General features: G+C 47.9%; 1 protein-coding gene across 2 annotated transcripts in view; it reads left to right on the plus strand.

Annotated features, from left to right (window-relative positions):
• LLGL2 (LLGL scribble cell polarity complex component 2) overlaps positions 1-20196 on the plus strand; it is a 68908-nt gene that overhangs the window by 33614 nt on the left and 15098 nt on the right. For both annotated transcript variants that reach the window (XM_075903670.2, XM_075903671.2), the window contains exons 5-16: positions 1667-1782; positions 2561-2719; positions 6303-6465; positions 6634-6766; positions 8096-8150; positions 8400-8554; positions 12932-13149; positions 15395-15462; positions 17268-17421; positions 17537-17641; positions 18742-19034; positions 19523-19676. In XM_075903670.2, coding sequence (XP_075759785.2) covers positions 1667-1782; positions 2561-2719; positions 6303-6465; positions 6634-6766; positions 8096-8150; positions 8400-8554; positions 12932-13149; positions 15395-15462; positions 17268-17421; positions 17537-17641; positions 18742-19034; positions 19523-19676 — 1773 coding nt within the window. The remainder of the gene's footprint in view (positions 1-1666; positions 1783-2560; positions 2720-6302; positions 6466-6633; positions 6767-8095; positions 8151-8399; positions 8555-12931; positions 13150-15394; positions 15463-17267; positions 17422-17536; positions 17642-18741; positions 19035-19522; positions 19677-20196) is intronic.

Here is a 20196-nt window from a genome sequence, read left to right on the forward strand (position 1 = left end):
ACTGGAGCAACCCAGCAGCACCCCAGCTGCTCTGCCCCAGGTGTCCTGATTCAGCCGCTGCTGAAACTGATCAGCGGTGGCTGAATCAGGACGCCTGGGGCATAGCAGCTGGGGTGCTGCCGGGTTGGTCCGGAGCGGCGCTGCGGGACCAACCCGGCAGCCCCCAGCTGCTCTACCCCAGGGTAGGCAAGAAAAGCCTGGTCTGCTGGGGGGGGCACTAGCTGCACCCCCCCCAGCAGACCAGGGGGACAGGAGCAAAGCCGCGGAGCACGCCCGCAGCGGGACAGCCCAAGCGTCGCCTGGGCTGCTTTGCTCGGGTGTCCCTGGTCTGCTGGGGGGGGTCCAGCGTCTTTGCTGGACCCCCCCAGCAGACCAGGGAGACCGGGAGAAGCTTTTCTCGCCCCCGAGGACACGGGTGGCGACCCGCCGCCCGTGAGCTCCGGGGCAAGAAAAGCCCCGTTCGTAAGTGTGGATCCGACATAAGTCGGATCCGCGTAAGTCGGGGACTGCCTGTAGTTGCTGTTGCAAGAAACTGTTTGCAAGGACTTCCTTTTGCATTTCAACCTGCATTCCTAATGGGATCATACCCATTTTCCTCACTGTGTAGTGCTCTCCATATGAAACAGCAGCTGCTGTTCAGCAGAGTTTGTCATTCTTTAGCCAACATGGTTTGGCTAACCTAGCTACTTTTAAGTTTGTTCCCATTGCTCTTGCTTAGTGCAGCTTCACCACTAACTAAAAATGGGAAGCTATAATTCCCCCTGATGCCTTTCTAACCACATCCCCTTGCTGCAACTTGACTAGTAGACGAGAATCTGTACTGTCTGACAAGTGTCCAAGAGTAGCTGTTAGTCTGTATCTGCAAAAATGACGAGAAATCTTGTGGCACCTGAAATGCATCTGACGAGGTGGGTTTTTGACCACAAAAGTTTTTGCCCAAATAAATATTAGTCTTTAAGATGCTACAGGACTCCTCATTGTTTGTACTGTCTGATTCACCCATTTGGGGAGAGCAGTGTTGAGTTATGAGAGGGCGTGAATTGTCTAGGTAGTGAGCCACTCAAAACATGTAATACTTCCCCATGGGAGTTTCAGTTTATATGTTGTACCAGGTGTGGCTTCAGCAGGCAAAATGCTTCATTTGAATGTACAACTGGTAGGGCTGGGCTCATAAAAGGGTTCTGTGGCACCACCCTTGAAGGAAGTTGGATGCAGAGAGTGTAAAACGAGTGAAGTGAAATACACCAGCGACTCCCAAAACGGGTATGGAGTGGTGTGTATCCTCTTCAGCAAACCAAGAAGGAAGTTGTACTGTATGCTGGTTAAACACTGCTACCTATTTCAGAGAGCTGAGAGTGGGCCTGCCCAATTGATGAAAGGGCAGCTAATATTGCTTCCTTCTGAGGATCAAGCTTTCACCTCTCCATGCTGAATATTTAATACAGAATCGGGCAATAAATGCTTTTAAGCCTGCAGGCCAATCTGTGTGGTCTAAAAGTCCCTTACTGCCCGAGTCAGCAGAATTCTGCCGAATACAACAGAGTAAGCCCACCACTCTGACTTGGTCCTGAATTCTACGTTAATTGCTGAGCAGTAGTGGTTTATTGCTTGACTTAGTGTGCTACTTTTAAGCAGGTTGCTTTATGATCTTGTCTCTTGATTTTAGTGCCAGCTGGTCACACTGCTAGATGATAACAGCTTGCATCTCTGGAGCCTGAAGCAGCGCAGTGGGGCATCTGAGCTGCTGGAGGAGCAACGCTTCACACTACGGGGGCCTCCTGGGTAACACGCTTCAATATTGCTTTTGCTCTTCCTGTGTGCCCCCTTCATCCTCCCACTTTCTCTCTTCCCCCCCCCCCCCCCCCGCACAGCTTGGACTCTGACCCTCCCCTCTCCGCACCCAGCTTGGACTCTGATATGGTTTAGTTCAGTGCCCGACTTCTGGCCCAATCCACTTGCTACTGAAGTCAGGAGGGGTGTTGCCGTTGATGCCAAGAGGCTCTGAATGAAGTCTCGTTTGCACCCATTTACAGATCTATATTAAATATGCATTTAACTAAATCTGTGCAAGTCTGTGTACTCTCTCAAATCAATGTAAACCTGGCATATCTGAGCTTACCCTGTAATGTGTGCCCATCAATGTAAGTAAATCATTTAAGGCACTGCTTAAAACATCCCAGTATTTCAAATTTAATTTTGTCCAGTGTCTGGACAACTTTACTACATTCTGCTCTTTTGGATAGTTAAGTAAGATGAGTTTCCCCATAATAGTGACTTGTACGTGCAGCTTCCTATCCCCGCATTTCTGGATCAACAGCCTTTTGATAAGGTTTATTTTAAAGCTGGTGTGCTGCTTTCAAGAATTCTGGCTCAAAGCTTCGTTTGTCCAGCAAAATGCTTAAAAATGCTTACTAAGTCTCTTGCAAATGGCTTATGGAAAGTGGAGTCAGCTTTCATTTGAGGCTCTGTGGTGCTGTTTAAACGAATAGTGTAGCTGCTTCTTCAGAACTGATCTCCTTCATGGGCCGTTGCCTGGGTTTCTTTTTTTCTGCATTAACAGATCTCCTCCGAGTGCCACCCAGATAACCGTTGTTCTTCCACATTCATCACGAGAAGTTCTGTACCTAGGCACGGAAAGTGGCAGCATCTTTGTGGTAGAGCTCCCGTCCTTCAGAGTGTTAGAGGATAGGACCATCACCTCTGAGGCAGTGCTGCAGCGGTGAGCAATTGGGTACATTGACCAATGGGAATTGTCACGTATAGACATGGCAGTCAGATGGGGAGGGTTCAATAGTGTTCCACTTAACCAATTTTTTATTGTAGCTTGTCCATGAGAGCAATGTTTCTCAACCAGTGGTACAAGGACCCTTAGGGTACTTGAGAGAAGTCTGGGCGAGGGGAACATCAACAACACTGAAATTTGAAGAAAACTGATTTTTTGTTTCAAGTTTTACAGCGCTTTATTATTTTTGTATTTTTACACCCAAAAATTTCATCGCCTGCCCGGCTACCATAAAGTTGTGTTAAAAAAATGTAGAGAAAAATTTGAAAACTCTAGGTACTGGGGGTACTTACAAATTTTTTTTAGAAGAAGGGGTACTTTATTAAAAAGGTTGACACACTGCACTAGAGCCTGACCTTACATTAACTGTTACAGGCTGCAAATATTAGATGGTGTCAGAGACGAAGCCTTCCCATGAGCTCTAGTGGGTCTGCATTATACAGATGATATTCTCTGGTCAGGAATAACCCCCAAAAAACTTAGGTACTATAGAGCTAAGTAGGGGAAGCATGTGATATGCCTGCAAGTGCTAGGTCTCTCCTCTAGTATTCAGACCACCTGATTAAGTTTGTCAAAGATATTTTTAAGTCATTGGCTCTGTCATGGGCAATAAAAAAAAAAATTCATGGAAGCCAGAGGAACAAATTCTGTCTCTTCCTAGAAATGTCCCTGACAAAATGGGGAGGCAGAAGAATCCAGTGCCTTGCCCCACTGCATGCAGCAGCTGGAAGCTGCGACGCCCCACTCCTGTCCAGTGTCTGGGAACTGGGGAAGGGGCTGAGGATTGCCTCCCAGCAGTGAGAGTTGGGATTGCCAGGTCACCCTGCCGGGCTTGAAGGTGGGGGAATCCCCTGCCACCATGCAGGTCTGGGGAGCTGCAGGGTCCCTTGGTTCCCATGGTAGCTGGGCTGGTGCAGTGCCCCGATGTCACGGAAGTCTCTGGAAGTTCAGGGTTCCCGGACTTCTGTGCCCTACGTGGCATTTGTGGTGGTACTCAGGATTATGTATCCTGATCTCTCCAAATATTAAATGCATTTGAATATTTCAGAAAGTTTCATGGGGCACTTAATGTCTCGTATGGGTAGTGAGCAAAGCTGCCTCTTGCGTCTGTCCACAAACTCAGGATGACATTTTCAAAATTGCCCAAGGTTCCTAAGACCCTGTGGATGCTCTTGAAAATTTTGCCCTGGTTCCTGTATCCTTTTGGGGTGGGAGTCTCACCAAAAGACACATGTCGTGGAATGTTTCAGACTGTGCTGGCAGTAAGCACAGACAGTGGGCTACAGGCTTGTATCCGCTTTCTTGTAGCCTGTGGCTCTTGTTACCAGATTTGCCCAATACTCTGGGGTATGCTCATTTATCAGGGTTACCCTTATGGGACTGGGGGAAGGTTAACAGTTCTATCAGTGTGCTGTTGGTGCTTACTTGGGCTCTCATATGGAGCTGAATTCTCCCTGCTGCCAATTCCCCCTTCCACTGGAGCTCTCCTGCAGGAACTAGGTTCCCCAGGATGGGGTTCTTACCACCTTGGCAACACACACAGACACTCACACCCACTAACAGAGCACGTCTGAGAGGACTGGGTACTCAGAACTCACAAGCTGACCCCCTCATATGTCCCTGGACTCAGCTGGCTGGGTTTCACAGCAATGCCACACTGCACCCTCATGTGCCTTTGGACTCCGTGGGCTGGATTAAACAGCACTTTAAGCTGCCATCCTCATAAGCCCCCAGGTTCAGCACCCCCTATCCCCACTTTCACACCAGTCATTCACTGGTAAACCACACAATGAGCAAACGCCACAGGATTTTAGGCACTACAGGGATCTTTTGCTTGGGTACAAGAAGCGTTGTTGCAGAGCGAATGGGGAAGCCAAAACAACACCCCGTAAGGAAGAGTGAACAAAAGAGAAAGAAAGAGAGAGAAGCAACCAGTTTAACAATGAAAGTGATTTATTTCTGAGTAGTGAATAGATATCAAACAGTTACAATATTAAATCTAAATTGAAACTGATTACAAACATTAGGTAACTATATAACAGTTTACACAGGGCAGGGTCAGGAGGCTATGCTTAGAGAGATAGTAGAGAGAGAGACCTCACCACTCCACGGAGCTTGCACTGATCGGGGTTCCCAGATGATGATGGTAGCCGGGGGTCCAGAGGGCAGGAGAAAAGCAGGACAGAGCCCCCAGCACGATCAGACAGGAGATGAAGAAGTCTCAATGGAACTGATGCACTTTAAGTCCAGGTATCAGAACAGTTTTCTTGGGGCAAGGATAGGAGCTTTTATAGGGATAGTTCAAAGAGAAAGAGGAGAGACAATAGAGACTGATCACCCCTGGTTATGGGTGATGTTCCTTGAACGAGCTCACAATGAAAATAGGCAGTTTCAGTATTTTAGATGTCAATAGGATCGTTACTAGAATTGGTCTGATAATAACTAATTTGGGTGTGAGCAGGCCTAGGTTCATTAGCATCTGGAGCAGGGATTTCCCATCAGGCAGTGCTTCTCTGCTTTCGGTGTCCCATAGTTCAGTGCGGTTCCTGCCTTGGAAGAGCTGCTCTCCATTCTGTATGCTAATGAGATGTCCCTCTGTTCCATCTTTAATGCAAATGAGGCTGGGGTGTTTCCTTAATTATATCACCCTTGTCTGAAGCAGTTTAGGTGTGTCTTCCCCGGCCTTTTCATTGCTTTGTCTTTGATTCTAGCAGAGGCCTGAGGGAGGGGGATGGTTTTCCATGAATGTCACTCCCTGGCTCCCCAAGAGCACCAGGCTGACAGGTGACCATGTTCTGGTTTCCCAAGAATCACAGAGCTGGTGGGTAACACTCTCCTCATTCCTTCCCTGCCTGTCAGAGGGATTGGATAGGGAGGTAGCTCACAGCTGGCATTCTCCCCATTCTGTGGATTTCCTGCTCTAGATTTCATCTCAGGCATCTGATTTCCCCTCTGGTGGAACTAGACAAGGGGGCCTTCTCTTTTAGGGACTCCACAGTAACTTCCTTGCTTAATGCCCTGAAAATGGTGAGGATCCTGACAGTTGGAAAATATACCTTGCCTGTTCTGACCCTTCTAAGACTTGCACCTTCCCTGTCATTCCCAACATCTTTCTCTCCCATACTCAGGAGAGCTGACAAGCACGCGGGGCCCCTGGGAAAGATGGGGAGGGCCCCAGCTCCGTGCTGGCAGAAGAGGCAAGGCCGGTAGCCAGCCTTTAGAACTGCCCATTATGTGCCACACCACCCAATCCCACCCCCAGCCTTTCCAGCTGCCAGGAGCATGCTGCATGCTGCTCCTGTAGTGATTTAAAGGATCTGGGGCTCCTGAATGCCACTGCTGCTGCTACTGCAGCAACAGTGGCAACAGCTGGGGAGTCCCAGGCCCTTTAGAATCACCGAGCCCCAGGTAAGTTGCCCCCTTGATGACGACTCCTGTCAGGCCTGCCCAGACTTAAGCTCTCAATGTGGCCGTTATATTCAGCTGCATGTGGATTAATGTTTCTCTGCATTTTGCCCAGGGTGCCAGAGGAGTATCGTAACAGGCGGTCGTTTGAATTGATCGAAGCCTTACAGGAGCATCCCAGGAACCCTGACCAGATTCTGATTGGGTATAGCAGGGGCCTCATTGCCCTCTGGGACCTGCATAATAACCGAGTGTCGCACCACTTCCTGGGCAATCAGGTATTCATGCTGGCTGAAATCAGCGGGGAAGGTGAGCTCCTCCTCCCTCCAGGGTTCTCTGTAGAAATACAGATCCAGGAGGTGCAGGGAGAGTCAACTCAGCTATTTCCCTCCGATGAATGTCTGGTTCTGGAAGAGTTAATGATTCTCTCTCCCCCCTCTCCCTAGCAACTGGAGAATCTCTTTTGGCAGAAGGATGGTTGTCAAATCATTAGCTGCCATTATGATGGAAGTTATGCCCAGTGGCCAGTATCCAATGAAAACAGGCAGCCTGAGCCCCTGGAAAGCAAAGTGCCTTATGGTCAGTATATGTGTAATGGAAACACACTGCTTCTGAGCTGAGGCTTGAACTGGTCTTTAAATGGAAACTCACCTCACGCCCCTGTGGGATCTGAATCAAGCCCTCCCTTGGTGTGTAGTCATGGCAGCGCAATACAAAGCTGCTGCCCCAATGGACCGTAAACATCTTAACTCAAAGGGGTCCAATCTAGTTTGCTTAGGCTTTGAACGCCATTGAAGCAAGGATATCTAACTTAAAGTTGGTATTGAGCATGTGTAACCTACACACCTAGTGTGGGGCAGTGGCACCTAGACCACAGCAACAGATAACAAGAGACCTCTATAGGCTGCGAGCCAGTTGGCTTTTAGCTCAAAAGGTGGAGGCTCCTATACTAAGCTTGAAGTCCCAGGTTCAAATCCATCTGGTGGTGGTTACACATGGATGAGCTGGAGGACATATCTGTGTACACAAGCACAGCTGACTTTATCAGGAAAGGAGCTGGGGACTCTGTTTTGTTCCTTATTCCAAGTCTTTAGCAAGAGCCCAGTGATGACTCTGTATGAGCTAAGTGGCTTTCTTCTCCAATCTGTTGCTTGAGTATTAAAGATCAAGTGACATCTCCTGTTGGCTGAAACCCCTCAAAGGTGGATGACTTCTTCCTTTCACCATATGGAGGCAACCTGACCCCTAAAGCTCACTGTCCATCCCTGCATTAAACAGAAAAGAATGCTGGAATTTGAAGTTCTGGGGTCCAGCCAGGTACATCTGGGGTCCAGCACATGGTACTTCTATCAGCAATACAATCAGCTACCCTTTGGCCTTAGCCTTCTTTACACTGAATAATGCTGTTAGAAAAGGCATCTCCTACAGCAGGGGGTGGGCAATAAAACGGAGGCAGTTCACCAGGGTTAGCCCCTGGTAGGTCGCTGCCTGTTATATTTACTTGTGCCTTCTCAGGTACCGGTAATTGCAGTTCCCGTTGGCTGGGAATGGTAATCCGCAGCCAACAAGAACTGTGATCCTCCTGCGGAGGTGCAGGTAAATATGGTGGTGTTGGGGCCCACCAGAGTCTAAGCCTGGCAGGCCAGATCTGGCCTGCAGACTGGTATTTGCCCACCCCATCCTAGGAAAAAGTACTGCTTCTCTTAGGGTTCAGCGCAGTGAGGTACCACTGTATCACATGCTTGTCGGCTCATGTGACCTACCATATATGTGGCACTTCTGTCAGTTTCTAAAGCAGAATAAATTTTTAAAAAGTCTTCGTACTTCTGGCTTGGGGAAGTAGAGTGGAAATTGAACTCCTACTAATGTAAGATGCATCTTACAGTTGTGGTGTATCTGTCATCCTAGGTCCATTTCCTTGCAAGGCCATTTCCAAGATTTATTGGCAGACGACAAAGAATGGGTAGGTTCTTGGTTATTCATCTCCGTCCCACCTACTGTTCACAAGACATGCTTAACATAATAATGGGATTGGGGGTAGGGGAGGGAAGCACAAGTTATCATTGCGATTACACTGGTCTCACCCATGTAGCCCCTTTTGAATAACATTGTAGGGAGTCATTGTCACACTTTAGACTTCCTCAGTTAATAAGTTTGCAGTGAAGTAGATGGAATCTGAAGACTGAGCACAAACTTTGTCTGTGTCTTTAAGGCTACCTTACATTATATTCCAAGGAGGAATGCCCCGGGCTAGCTACGGTGACCGGCACAGTATCTCAGTCATCCATGGCAGCCAGCAAACTGCCTTTGACTTTACATCGCGAGTGATAGACTTCTTTGTCATCTGTAATGCAGATGCTACTGCAGGTATGTGGGGAGGCTTTTCCCAGGGATGGAGGTTCTGGGCGTGGCAAAGTAGCAGCTTAAATACAAAGCACTGTTTTGTCTGACTTGTTTCGTATAATTGTAAATGTCTAAGGGTACATATACACATGCTCCCTAGTTTGAGCTAGGGATGCAAATGTAGGCGACTGAAATTGCTAATGAAGCAGGGATTTAAATATCCCGTGCTTCATTAGCATGATCTCGCTGGCGCGTTACTCTGCTCATCAGCTGTTTCGAAAGTGGAAGTGCGTGCCGAGGCGCATTAGTTCGAACCAAACAACGCGTGCCAGCGCGCACTTTCACTTTCGAAACAGCTGATGAGCAGAGTAATGCGCTGGCGAGATAATGCTAATGAAGCATGGGATATTTAAATCCCCGCTTCATTAGTAATTTCAGTTACCTACATTTGCATCCCTAGCTCGAACTAGGGAGCACGTGTATACGTACCCTAAGGATGCCATTGATAAGTGCAGTGTGAAACACTGACAGCAGTGATGGTTCAGCTACCAAATTCATAAGCACCTCTCAACCCATTTGTACTGTTCTCACTCTTATCAGCTCCTGGAAACAGAGCAAAGCTAGGCATCTGGAAAATGATTAAGTTACGAGATCCAGTTGTGAGTATTGCCTTAACATGCAGCAGCTCAAAGAGGACTGTAATTAAAAAAAACAATCTCGGACTGGGAGTGTGCCTTTCTTAATTACTGTCTGGGTTTATGGCATGCAGCTTCATGTAGCATATTAACAAAGGCTAGTTACAACTGAGGATCTGTATACAAAACATTGTATTAATTCCTTGCTGCCCAACACAAATGTTTACTTTTTTGTATACAGCTTAGAAATAACTGTTGTACTTTGTTCCACCACCTCCCAATCAACATGCCCCATAGCTTTTCCTCTTCCCGCTAGCATTGTGGGTCCTCTGCTACCTTAACTTGCATGATCTGAAATAGTCCTCTGCTTATCCATCACATTTGAATGTCAGTGATCCCACCCCAAACTGAGGTTTACCCCAGAATCTTTCTGCTTCTGCCCTTTTCATGATTGCTACTAATCTCACCTTCAGAACATATCAATGTCAGCATTTCACGTTCTAGAAATATATACAATAAAAAAGGATGGTTGAGTGAATTGCAAAACGTCGGGGGGAGGGGGGGGGAGAGGTGTAGGCAACTATCCCCTGTTCCTTGCTAGGTTGTTTCAGTTTGGTGGTCTCCAATACAGAGAAGACTGTAGGTTTTCGTGGATAAATGTCATGGAGAAGCAGACCTCTGTTAGGAAAAATAAACACTGTTGCTGTGTTTAAAACCTTTTGTAAGAAAACAGTGTTGGTGTGTTTTTTTTAAAGTTGGGCTTTAATTGCTGCTTTATGATGTATGCTGAAAACAAGGAAGATGTTGGTCACTATAACTCTGTTGAACCTACATTGCCTATCACAGATAAGATTACAATGTCTTCCAGGATAGACAAGGCCTGAATTTCTTATTTTAAGACAACCTTTAAGGCCTTTGTACATGACACAGAAGCACAAATCGATTTTTAAACCTTGCGGGTGTCAAGCTCTGAAATGCTGATGAGATGATAGATTTAAAGTTTTTGGTGCACAACACTTGACACTTTTAAACACAATTCCGGGATATGAATTAAGACCCTGTAGCCTGAAATAACTACAAACTACCAAGCATGTACTATTGAGTGTGCCTGTTCCTAATGTGTGCACACAGGAGCTGTTAGAGGAAGCTGTAGCTGCAGCACTTCAGACCAGGAAGTTATTTACAATTAAATGTCATGTCTGTGGTCAGCAGGCTTCCTCGTCGCTGAGTGCCTAAGACTATTGGATCTGCCCAGCTCACCTCACATGCCTTAGTATTTTTAAAGCTCGGACCAGTGAAGGATTATTATATCTCATAGCCACTTAAGTTAATGAGTGTAAAGCTTGTGTATAGCAACATGAATCTTCCTCTTACTCCCTTCAGACTGAGAGAATACTTTAAAAAAAAAAATCAGAGTTGCTGTTCGTTTGTTTTCAGCTGTTGGTGCTATATGTGTGGGAGACATGCAAAATTCTACAGCGCTTTTCTTCCGCTGGGATAACTTAAAACACTTCCTTGCTGTAAATGTAGTGCTTAGTGAAGACAAGTGCCTGCGTAACAACTCTGTGCATGTACACGCCATTGCCTGTACTGCTGGACTGTGCACATATACCATGTACTGCTCAGACTGTTCACTCTGGACTCTGCTCACTATGTTTATATAGTGCTTGATGCTTTATGGATGTTGCTGCCCTGCAGCGCTTATCTGGATTGGGCTCAGTGAATGACAGCAGTCTTAGGAGCAAAAGAACAAAACACTTTAACTCTTTTACCTGTATCCTATTTCCCCCCCCCCCCCCACCTCCATTTTATAGAGAGAAACTGAGGTACGGGAGTGACTGGTTCAGCAGGCCCTTGCCAGAACCAGAGTTACAGCCCAGATCACCTGGCTCCCAGCCCAATGTGTGGGAGAGAAATAATCACTTGAAGCAAATATTAATACACCTAGTGGCTTGTAGGGTTAGTTCAGTAGATTTTCTTACTGGTGAGTCTTGTAGTATAAATGGTCAGACAAGCGAGCAGGCAGTGGAACTGATGGAAAACTAAGCCAAACAGAGTTATGAGCAGAGCTGGCAAAGGAGAGCTGGGTAGGGTAGGATAAGAATGCATGATTACCATGCCTAGCTGTGAATGTAGCTGTGTTCACTTCATTAGGTTTCCCACTGACATACAGGAGTACTTGCACAGTCTTTTATATGTTGCTGTTTAAAGATCTGTAAAACCTGCATTAGTAAGTAAATTAGATTATGGGTAGTGCCCAACTTTGGTTTTTCCATCAGTTGTAACATGGCTGCCTTGCAACATAAGTGAAAGCGTGAATGTTGGGCTGGAGTGAGGGGAGAGGGGTCCTGGCCCACTCTGTGCTGTCTGGGCTGTACTTCAGGGAGTGGCATTGTAACCCTGTGCACCAGGAAGCAATGCCACTCCTTCAGATTTGGTCCACTCAATCCCCTGTGCTGGTGGATGGATATCCAGCTCAGAGATGTGTGTGAAGTTGCAATGCTACTTATTTCAGTTTGGGGAAGCCAGTAATCTAGGCCCCATTCTCAGCAAAATTCTGGTTGTGCCTCTTTTGCGTGTTAATGCCAATACTGTGGTGCAGAATGGTACAAGTCTCATTTTTGTGGCTGCATTAACAGTTTTTGTAAGTAAGCAATATTTGTTACAAGTACAAGGATGCTCTGTTAAGCAGTGCAGATGGCCAAGAGTTGAAATGTAAACATTTATCAATTCCAAGTAGAGCAGCATTTCCCAGAACCTGCCACATTACTGCATTTAAGCAGCTTAGCCTGGAAGGAACTGAGGTCATAACATAGCACTAAAGCAGTTGTTGCTGGGGTGAATATGTACCTATCCATCCCAGCCATTATTAGCTAACAGTAGGTCAAAGGCCTCTCTTCAAGTGTCTACGCTGATGGAAAAAAATGTGTGCCAGTGAGTTTCAAAGTCCAGGACAATTGACCCAGGTTCAAAGGATATGTTGGCTGTCCAGCTGCTCCCAGGGTGGCCAGGACTTGAACCTCCACTCTGTGCTCCCCAGGCGAGAGCTGTATCCCCAGTCCACTCCAGAACTACCCCACCCATCTACCTTCAGAGGGTCCCTTAGCCTGCTTTCCTAACATGGGAGTCAGGTCCATCCTGGGAGTAGCCTGTGTTGGCTATCCATTTGCTCCCAGGGTGGGTGGGACAGCCCACTAAAAAGATCTGTCTAGGTGTTTAGGATGTGGCTGGAGCACAGGAGGGTTTCCGAGCCATGACACCAAATGTGTCTTTACTGAAACTTTAGCTCCATACTCCCAGCCCTGTGAGCCTGAGGCAGATGTCTGAGGTGTACAGCCGCTAGTCTGTTGTTGCATTTTAGACATACCCTTTGTTACTCATATCAATGCCGTTGGAGACTTCAAATGAGTGCTTTGTCATGACATTGACCAGCTGTGACTCCTGCTATGGCTAACCCTGTGCCGGACTTTCTGTGAACATTTCTGAGGTTTTGTCAAACTTGTTGAGCGTTAGTGTCTTGAGTTTCTGGCTAAATATGCAGGCTAGCCCAAGAAGAGTTGAGAAGGAGCACTTCTTTACTGTTCAGCCCCATTTGTGGGGAGAAGCTTCATGGGAATGTATATTTTCATACCTATTCTATAGGAAGCTTGTTTCTACCATTAGATCGTAATTAGCCAGTTTTGTGATTAAAGCACTAGGTACATCTAATCAAAGCACTATCAAAAGCTAACGATTAAGCTGGTTGACATGATGACTCTTTACACAGAGTATGACGACCCCTCTGCTATGGTGGTACTAGCAGAAGAAGAATTGGTGGTAATAGACCTGAAGAGTGCAGGCTGGCCAGCAGTCCATCCTCCATACCTGGCATCTCTCCATTGTTCAGCCATCACGTGTTCACACCACGTTTCCAATATCCCACTGAAACTCTGGGAGAGGGTGATCAGCGCTGGGAGCAAGCAGAACTCTCATTACTCGAATATGGTAGGGGAGCCGTAAACACACTCATTCACGTGCACGTAAGAACAATAGAGCGTGCTCAGCAGAAGTGGCGCTGTGTAGTGGTTGGTGGTAGCACTGAGAAGACCTGCTCCCAGAAGACCACTGACAAAGTGAAGGCAACTGTTTTACTCCTGAGGAAATTCTGCACCAAAATTATTAAATTTTGTACCCAATATTTTAAAACTCTGCATATTATGTGTTTAAGAGTATGACACCATTTTTAGTTACTTGCTGGCACGTATTTTGGGATCGCTTACCAAAATAGTAGACAGCGGGGTGATTAGTGTTGTTTTTACAAAATATGCAGAATGTTACAAAATTTTTAACACTTTAAATTTTTTGGCATAGAATTCCCTCAAGAGTAGCAGGGCACAGTTTGGATGTGGGCTGCTCTGTGAGGGTCAAGGTGGGGGAGTCTGGATGCACCGGGGCTTGGTGTGGAGTTAGAGGTGCTGGGGGAATGGGGCTCTTCAAGGGAGTCCGGTTGAAGGCAGTTAGGTCTTGAGTCGGGGAGAGGAATGGGCTTGGGAGTGGTGCTTGGAGGGCTCAAAGTGCAGCTTATTGGGACTCAGTGGGGTAGTGGTCCAGGGTGTGTGGGGGTCCTGATGCAAGGAGGCTCTGGGACGAGGTACAGGTGTGTGGGAGCAGAGGGATCACTCTACAGCAGGGGTGAGCAAGAGGCTGCCAGTAGGCCGGATCTGACCTGCCAAGCCACCGGATCCAGCCCGTGGCCACATCACCAAAACCCTTAGGCAGAGAACAGCTCACGCTTTAAAAAGCTAGCCCTTTGGATGGCTGGGGAAGGAGACTTCTCATGCTGTTCCCACACCCCTCCCAACAAAATATCTCCACTCCCATTGGCCAGCCTTAGTTGCCAGCAAATAGGAGCTGAGATTTTTTTGCTGGGAGCAGGGGCAGTGTGAGAAGCCTTCTCCCTCCCTCCCTCGTCCCCCCCCCCCCCCATTCCGCCTCCCCCTCATGCCCAGAGCAGAGCCACGTGGAGCAGCCTGCAGCAGATACTTTCAGAAACCTGAGGCAGACTAAGTGGCTCCCAGCCAGAGCCTGCCTCTGGCACTCCACTCCCTCACCTTGGACCACCTGCCACAGGCCACCACCCAAACCCTGTGTACCCGTTTCTACCCTTTCTCCCAGGTCACAACTCCTTCCTGGACCCCCTTCTATACCTCTCCCACAGGCCAGAATCCTCTCCTGCGCACACACCCCCTACTGGACCGTGCATCCCAAGTCCCCCTGCCCCAGGTCACAGCCATCTCCTTCACCCAAACTCCCTCTCAGACCCTTCACTCCCTTCTGCACCCCAGTCTCCTATCTGCAGTTTCCTTCTGCACACCCCCTCCACAGAAGTGCAACCTTGACCACTTGCCAAAATTTTGGAGTGCACCCTCCCTCCTGCCCCCCATTAAAAGTTACTGCCCAACCCTATTCTACAGGGAGCTACTTCTGCTGTCCTTGCAATCTGGATCTCCTTGTACTCAGACTCCTTCCTGCCAAGTCCCCTCTGCCCCCATGGTGCAGAGCTTCCTGCAGCCAAAGAAAGTTTCTGGGGATTGATTTGATCCGGTCCTGGTTGCTCTGTAGAGGTGGGAGTGGGGAAACTCCATCTCTATTCTTTCCTCCTCCGACCCTAGCTGACACTAGTGCCTGTGACATTCCCAGATCTCCCTTGCCAAGTGATTTACCTTTCCCTCAGCTTGCCAGGGAGAGATGAGTGAGCACTGGTACAACTTCTCTTCTGACTTTTTCCGAAACCATTTCCTGGAAAGAAGCAAAGGGAATGTGCAGGGTGGAGGGGAATCTTTCTTCTACGCTGCAGTGGCACAAATTTTCCCCAGGAACACTATCTGGAATTCAAAATGCTTCAAGTTCTCCAACTTTCATCAGCTCTTAGTAGAGGTGAGCTCCAGCTTAGTGTTTCCAGCAGTCAGTGCTAGCAAGCAAAGCTCCTTCTAAGCCAGGAGCTCTCAGCTACAGCAGCTGCTTAAAGATGAAACTGGAATATAGTAATTCCTTGCCAAAAAAGTACAGCTGATGAGATCAGAACTAAATCTTAATCCAAACAAAGGCTCAGTGTACACTGATAGATGCACTTATCTTGAAGCTCATGCTTTCCTATTCTTTCCCCTCTGCGACCTGCTCTGTTGCACTCACTTCACAGAGTCATAGTGAGGTTTTCAAGGATGTTTTTTATTTTTATTTTTTTACGTAGGCATGGCCAATTGATGGTGGCACCAACCTGGCTCCAGATCCTCCTCAGAGGGACCTGCTTCTTACAGGGTAGGTGCTTTAATTCATTCCTTAAAACAAACAAAAAAAAAATCAAGGATTCCTGCCCTGTATTTACCCATTTTTTAATTAAGTTGCTTCTGTCATGAGGGTGTCAGATGAGTAGACTTGACTCCTCAGTGCTCTTCTGCAGAGAGATCATGGGTTCTTGAAGTTGGGCTGCTTGTGTATCCGGAATCATTTTATCTTTGACCATTCTGAAAAATTATTGACTTGCCCAGGATTGACTAATTCCTGTGTTGAAACTTAGATTGAACAGTCTGGACAAGTGATGCCAGTTTAGAGAGAAAGGTGTAAGTGCTGATATGAGTCTCACATTCACCAGTATAAATCAAGTACACCACTCCATTGGATTTACAACCGTTTTACATAATTGATGCAAATGAGGACAATTGGACCCATAAAGTCAAGTGACTTCAGTTTCTGGTGTTATACAGGGTGCTAGAATGAGAATTTTTCTGTCCGTTATACAAGTCTGCCTCTTAACTGCTTTTCACCTGGAATTTCATAGCACTTTTCAAACAGCACTGCTGCCAGGTAGTTTTATAGGATTTTCAATGTCTGGATTTGTGACGCATCTTAGAGGTGCAGGGGTGCTGCATAGATAAAAGTTGCAATGTTCTCTGTAAGCTGTGCTCTTGTGTGACTACTCAGGAGAGATTGAAATGCTGCCCGGCTGATTGGAAAATGCCTTCAACTAAGCTTTTTGTTTCTACTGCTGGTGCATATTCACACATCTTGGTGCACAGAAAAAATAAAATCTGCACTTAAATTATTAGAGGGAACATTGATTGGCAGAGCAATCATCTATGACCCAGAATGTTGTTGCTATGGGCTAGGAGTAAAAGGATGGAAGTGTGTTTTTTTTTTTTTTTTTTTTTTTTTTTAAATCCTACATTTCACAACATCAGCTTCATAAAACCCAGTAGGGATGCATACTAAATTCTCCCTAGTACAGTAAAACTCCATTGGTCTGGCATCTGATGGTCCAGCACTCCTGATGGTCCGGCACCATCAGGAACCCGGAAGTGCTCCGGGCAGCTGGACCATTGGAGCTGCTCTGCCCCTGGCTTCCCGGCACTCCTGATGGTCCGGCACCATCAGGAACCCGGAAGTGCTCCGGGCAGCCGGACCATTGGAGCTGCTCTGCCCCCGGCTTCCCCGATTCAGCCGCTGCTGAAACTGACCAGTGGCTGAATCGGGGAAGCCTGAGGCAGAGCTGCTCTGCCCCGGGCTTCCCGGAGTAAGCCGCTGGTCAGTTTCAGCAGCGGCTGACTTGAGGATGCCTGGGGCAGAGCAGCTGGGGTGCTGCCGGGTTGGTCCAGTAGCACCGAGGAGCAATGGTACCGGACCAACCCGGCAGCACCCAAGATGCTCTGCTGCAGGCATCCCAATTCAGCTGCTGCTGAAATTGACCAGCAGCAGCTGAATCGGGGATGCCTGGGGCAGAGCCAGTGTATTGGAAGGGGGAGGGACTATGAGGGGTCTGGGGTGGCATCCCCCCCACACCACCTTAGACCCCTCATAGCCCCCCTTCCGATAGTCTGGCATATTTGATAATCCAGCACCCCCTGGGTCCTAAAGGTGCTGGATTATTGGAAGTTTACTGTATTCAGGGATATGTAAGAGGACAGCTTCAAGTACGTTTCAGGTTGTGCCTTTAAATAGCTGGCCTCTTAGAATCGGGAATGCTGCTCTCCCTTTTTGCTGCTTAGCACCCTGCTCTCTCCCCCACATGGCTTACTGCAACAGCAACTCTTGACTGTGCATGGTCTGTTCTGACTCCTCCCCATCAGGCACGAGGATGGCACTGTGCGGTTTTGGGATGCTTCAGGCGTTTGCTTGCGCCTTCTTTATAAGCTGAGCACCGTGAGGGTCTTTCTGACGGACGCAGATCCCAATGATAACATGAACGCGCTGGGTGAGGATGAATGGCCTCCGCTGCGTAAGGTGAGATGGCAGTCGCTCAGGCAGACTTGCTGGAGCGTTTGCAGTGCTGCTTTTGTTGTTGCCTGTCCCTGTCACCGCTTGTATGGAGGTGACCTCTTTACTTGCCATCCACCAGGTTGGTTCCTTTGACCCCTACAGCGATGACCCCAGGCTCGGGATCCAGAAGATTTACCTGTGTAAATACAGTGGCTATCTGACCGTAGCTGGTACGGCGGGACAGGTACAGAAAGTGTAAAACTGAATTTTTGGAGGGTAGTTTTTAAGAGTGGTTCTTGACTAACGCAGGAAATGCAGCATACACAACAAATGGAGGACAAAATGGATTCCCCCCTAGGGGTGAGTCTTCGCCCTTTGGTAAAGGGAGCCATTCTGTCAGGACCTTCTAGTCTCTATTGTATTCTCCCCCTTCTGACTCGACCTGTCAGCCCTGTCAGTTACCAGCTTTTTATGCTTTTGCTTTTCAAAACTTTTCTCCTGATTCTTCTCTGCCTGTTGTCTGAACACCTGTGCTATTTGTGTTTTGAGCAGGCGTGCTGCCTGCTAGCTAGTCAATTGGATCCTGGCAGGTGTTGCCAGTGCCTAACCAGTCAGCAGCACCACCTTGCAACGAAGCTTGGAGGCAGTGTATGGTGGGTGGGTCAGTTAGCAACGCTGCTGGTGGAGGAGCTATTGCTTTGCTGCTAATGGCTGTCCAAGCACCTGCAGCAAAGAGCCTCTGAGGCGGCTACTGGACTGAGGCTTTCTCACGATCTAATGCAAAAGGAATATTCACAAAGGGCTGCCTCAACTGCAGCAGGAGGCTGATGGCTCTTTGCCTTCCCTGTGCCCAGGGCTTGAGGCTGTAACTCTTCTCTAACCCACGCGATCCGACATATTTCAGTGGAAAAGGTGACAGTCCCCCTTGTTTGTCTCTTGCAAGAGCTTGTCTGAATGCTTTGATAGAAGATCCCATTTGGGGTTCTGAATAACGTGTACCTCAGCGAGTTCAGCAGTCGTCCTTCTATGAAGACCTAGCACGTCTCTTCTCATGGAACCTGAACATCTGTGCTTTACTTTGTACCCCAAGTCCTGTCCCCTCTCTCGGAGCCCTGAATGAGTTAGGATGGTCTGACCTGGAGTAACCGAATTTGGTAGCTAGAACTTCCTGCTGCCAACATAATTTTTTTAAAGGCCTCATGGAGACTCTCCAGTAGTCGGACGGGGAGGTAGATGGTCATGTTGGAAACACGTTTCAGCCATGCAGCGATCAGGTGGCATCCTCAGCTCTGAGGAAAACGTGGATTGCACAAGCTGCCTCTGAGCTTACTTGTGTTCCCACAGGTACTCGTGATGGAACTGAACGATGAGGAGTCAGAGCATGTGGTGAACCATTCTGAAGCAGACTTACTACAGGACCAGGAAGGTTATAAGTGGAAAGGTCACGAGAGGCTAAAGGCCCGAGATGAGCCTGTCCGATTTGAGCCTGGCTTCCAACCATTTGTCTTGATCCAATGTCAACCACCTGCTGTGGTCACCTCACTGGCTCTTCACTCTGAATGGAAGCTCGTGGCCTTTGGTACCAGCCATGGTTTTGGGCTCTTCGATCACCAGCAGAAACGACTGGTCTTTGTCAAGTAAGTGTCTTCCTTTCAGGTATAATATGGGGGCTTCCCTAGGTATCAGAGCAGTGGCTAGAACATTGAGCCCATCCTCTTAAGAGCTGGTACTTCCTGTTTTCTGGAGAACAATGGGTATAGAGTAGGGAGGTTAAGGACTAGTCTACTATCCAATAAGCAAATGCTGATCCTGGGTTCTGGAGAAATGCCATGCCAGAGCCTGGGATCCACGTGCGGCAGTACCGCACAGCTGAGCCAGGGATCAGCTGTGGGCACTGCCCCTTTCAATGCCGCCTTGGCTTTTCAAAGGGGCAGCTGCTCAGATGAGTCTGGGGTCAGCTGGGAATTCCCTGGAGTCAGCAGAGGACTCTGATTCCCCTGCTGACTCTGGGCTCCATGCTGTGCTGCTGCTTTGAAATGCACCTAGCTACCAGATGCTCCTGCAGTGATGGCCAGCAGGTCAGAAAATCATCTGGACATACCTAGCAACTTTTTTTTCCTTTAAGGTGTACATTGCATCCCAGTGACCAGCTGGCTTTGGAAGGGCCTCTGTCTCGCGTGAAGTCCTTGAAGAAATCCCTCCGCCAGTCGTTCAGGCGGATGAGGAGAAGCAGGGTGTCTAGCAGGAAGAGGCGAGCTGGTGGCGGGAATACTACAGAGGTGAGATCAGAGGTCGTTCTGTGGCTATTCTGTGTCTCCAGGGCATGTGTACATGGTGCGTAAGCTAGTCTGTGTGTGTGTGTGTGTGTGTGTGTGCGCGCGTGCGCCCTTATTTCGCTTGGAAGTCATGGTAAGCTAAACTGCCTTTGTGCACAGTAAGTGGGTGCACTTGTGGGAAGTTGCTGTGCAGTAAACTAGATGTGAATTTAAAGAACACAAACTTCCCTATGTAGACAAGCCCTAAGCCTGTGCCCTGTAAAGACCTCCTTGTACCATGTAGTGGGAAGAGCAGCATAATGCAGATGTTCTTAATCTTCAGTCTAAGGCCTGATCTGACCACTCTAAAACCTCAGTTCCACCTGCTGGATGATTAATGTCTTGGTGATTGATCCTCCAGGGTTTGATTTACCTGTCATGAGGAGTAAGGAAAGTTGACAGGAGTGTTTCTCCTGTCAACCTCCCACTGCAGGGCTGCCCCAGAAAATTGGTACAAGGTACATCAACTCCAGCTACACAATTT

The sequence above is a fragment of the Pelodiscus sinensis genome, chromosome 20 (assembly GCF_052426305.1).
Source record: "Pelodiscus sinensis isolate ZL-2025 chromosome 20, ASM5242630v1, whole genome shotgun sequence".
Classification (NCBI taxonomy): Eukaryota; Metazoa; Chordata; order Testudines; family Trionychidae; genus Pelodiscus; species Pelodiscus sinensis.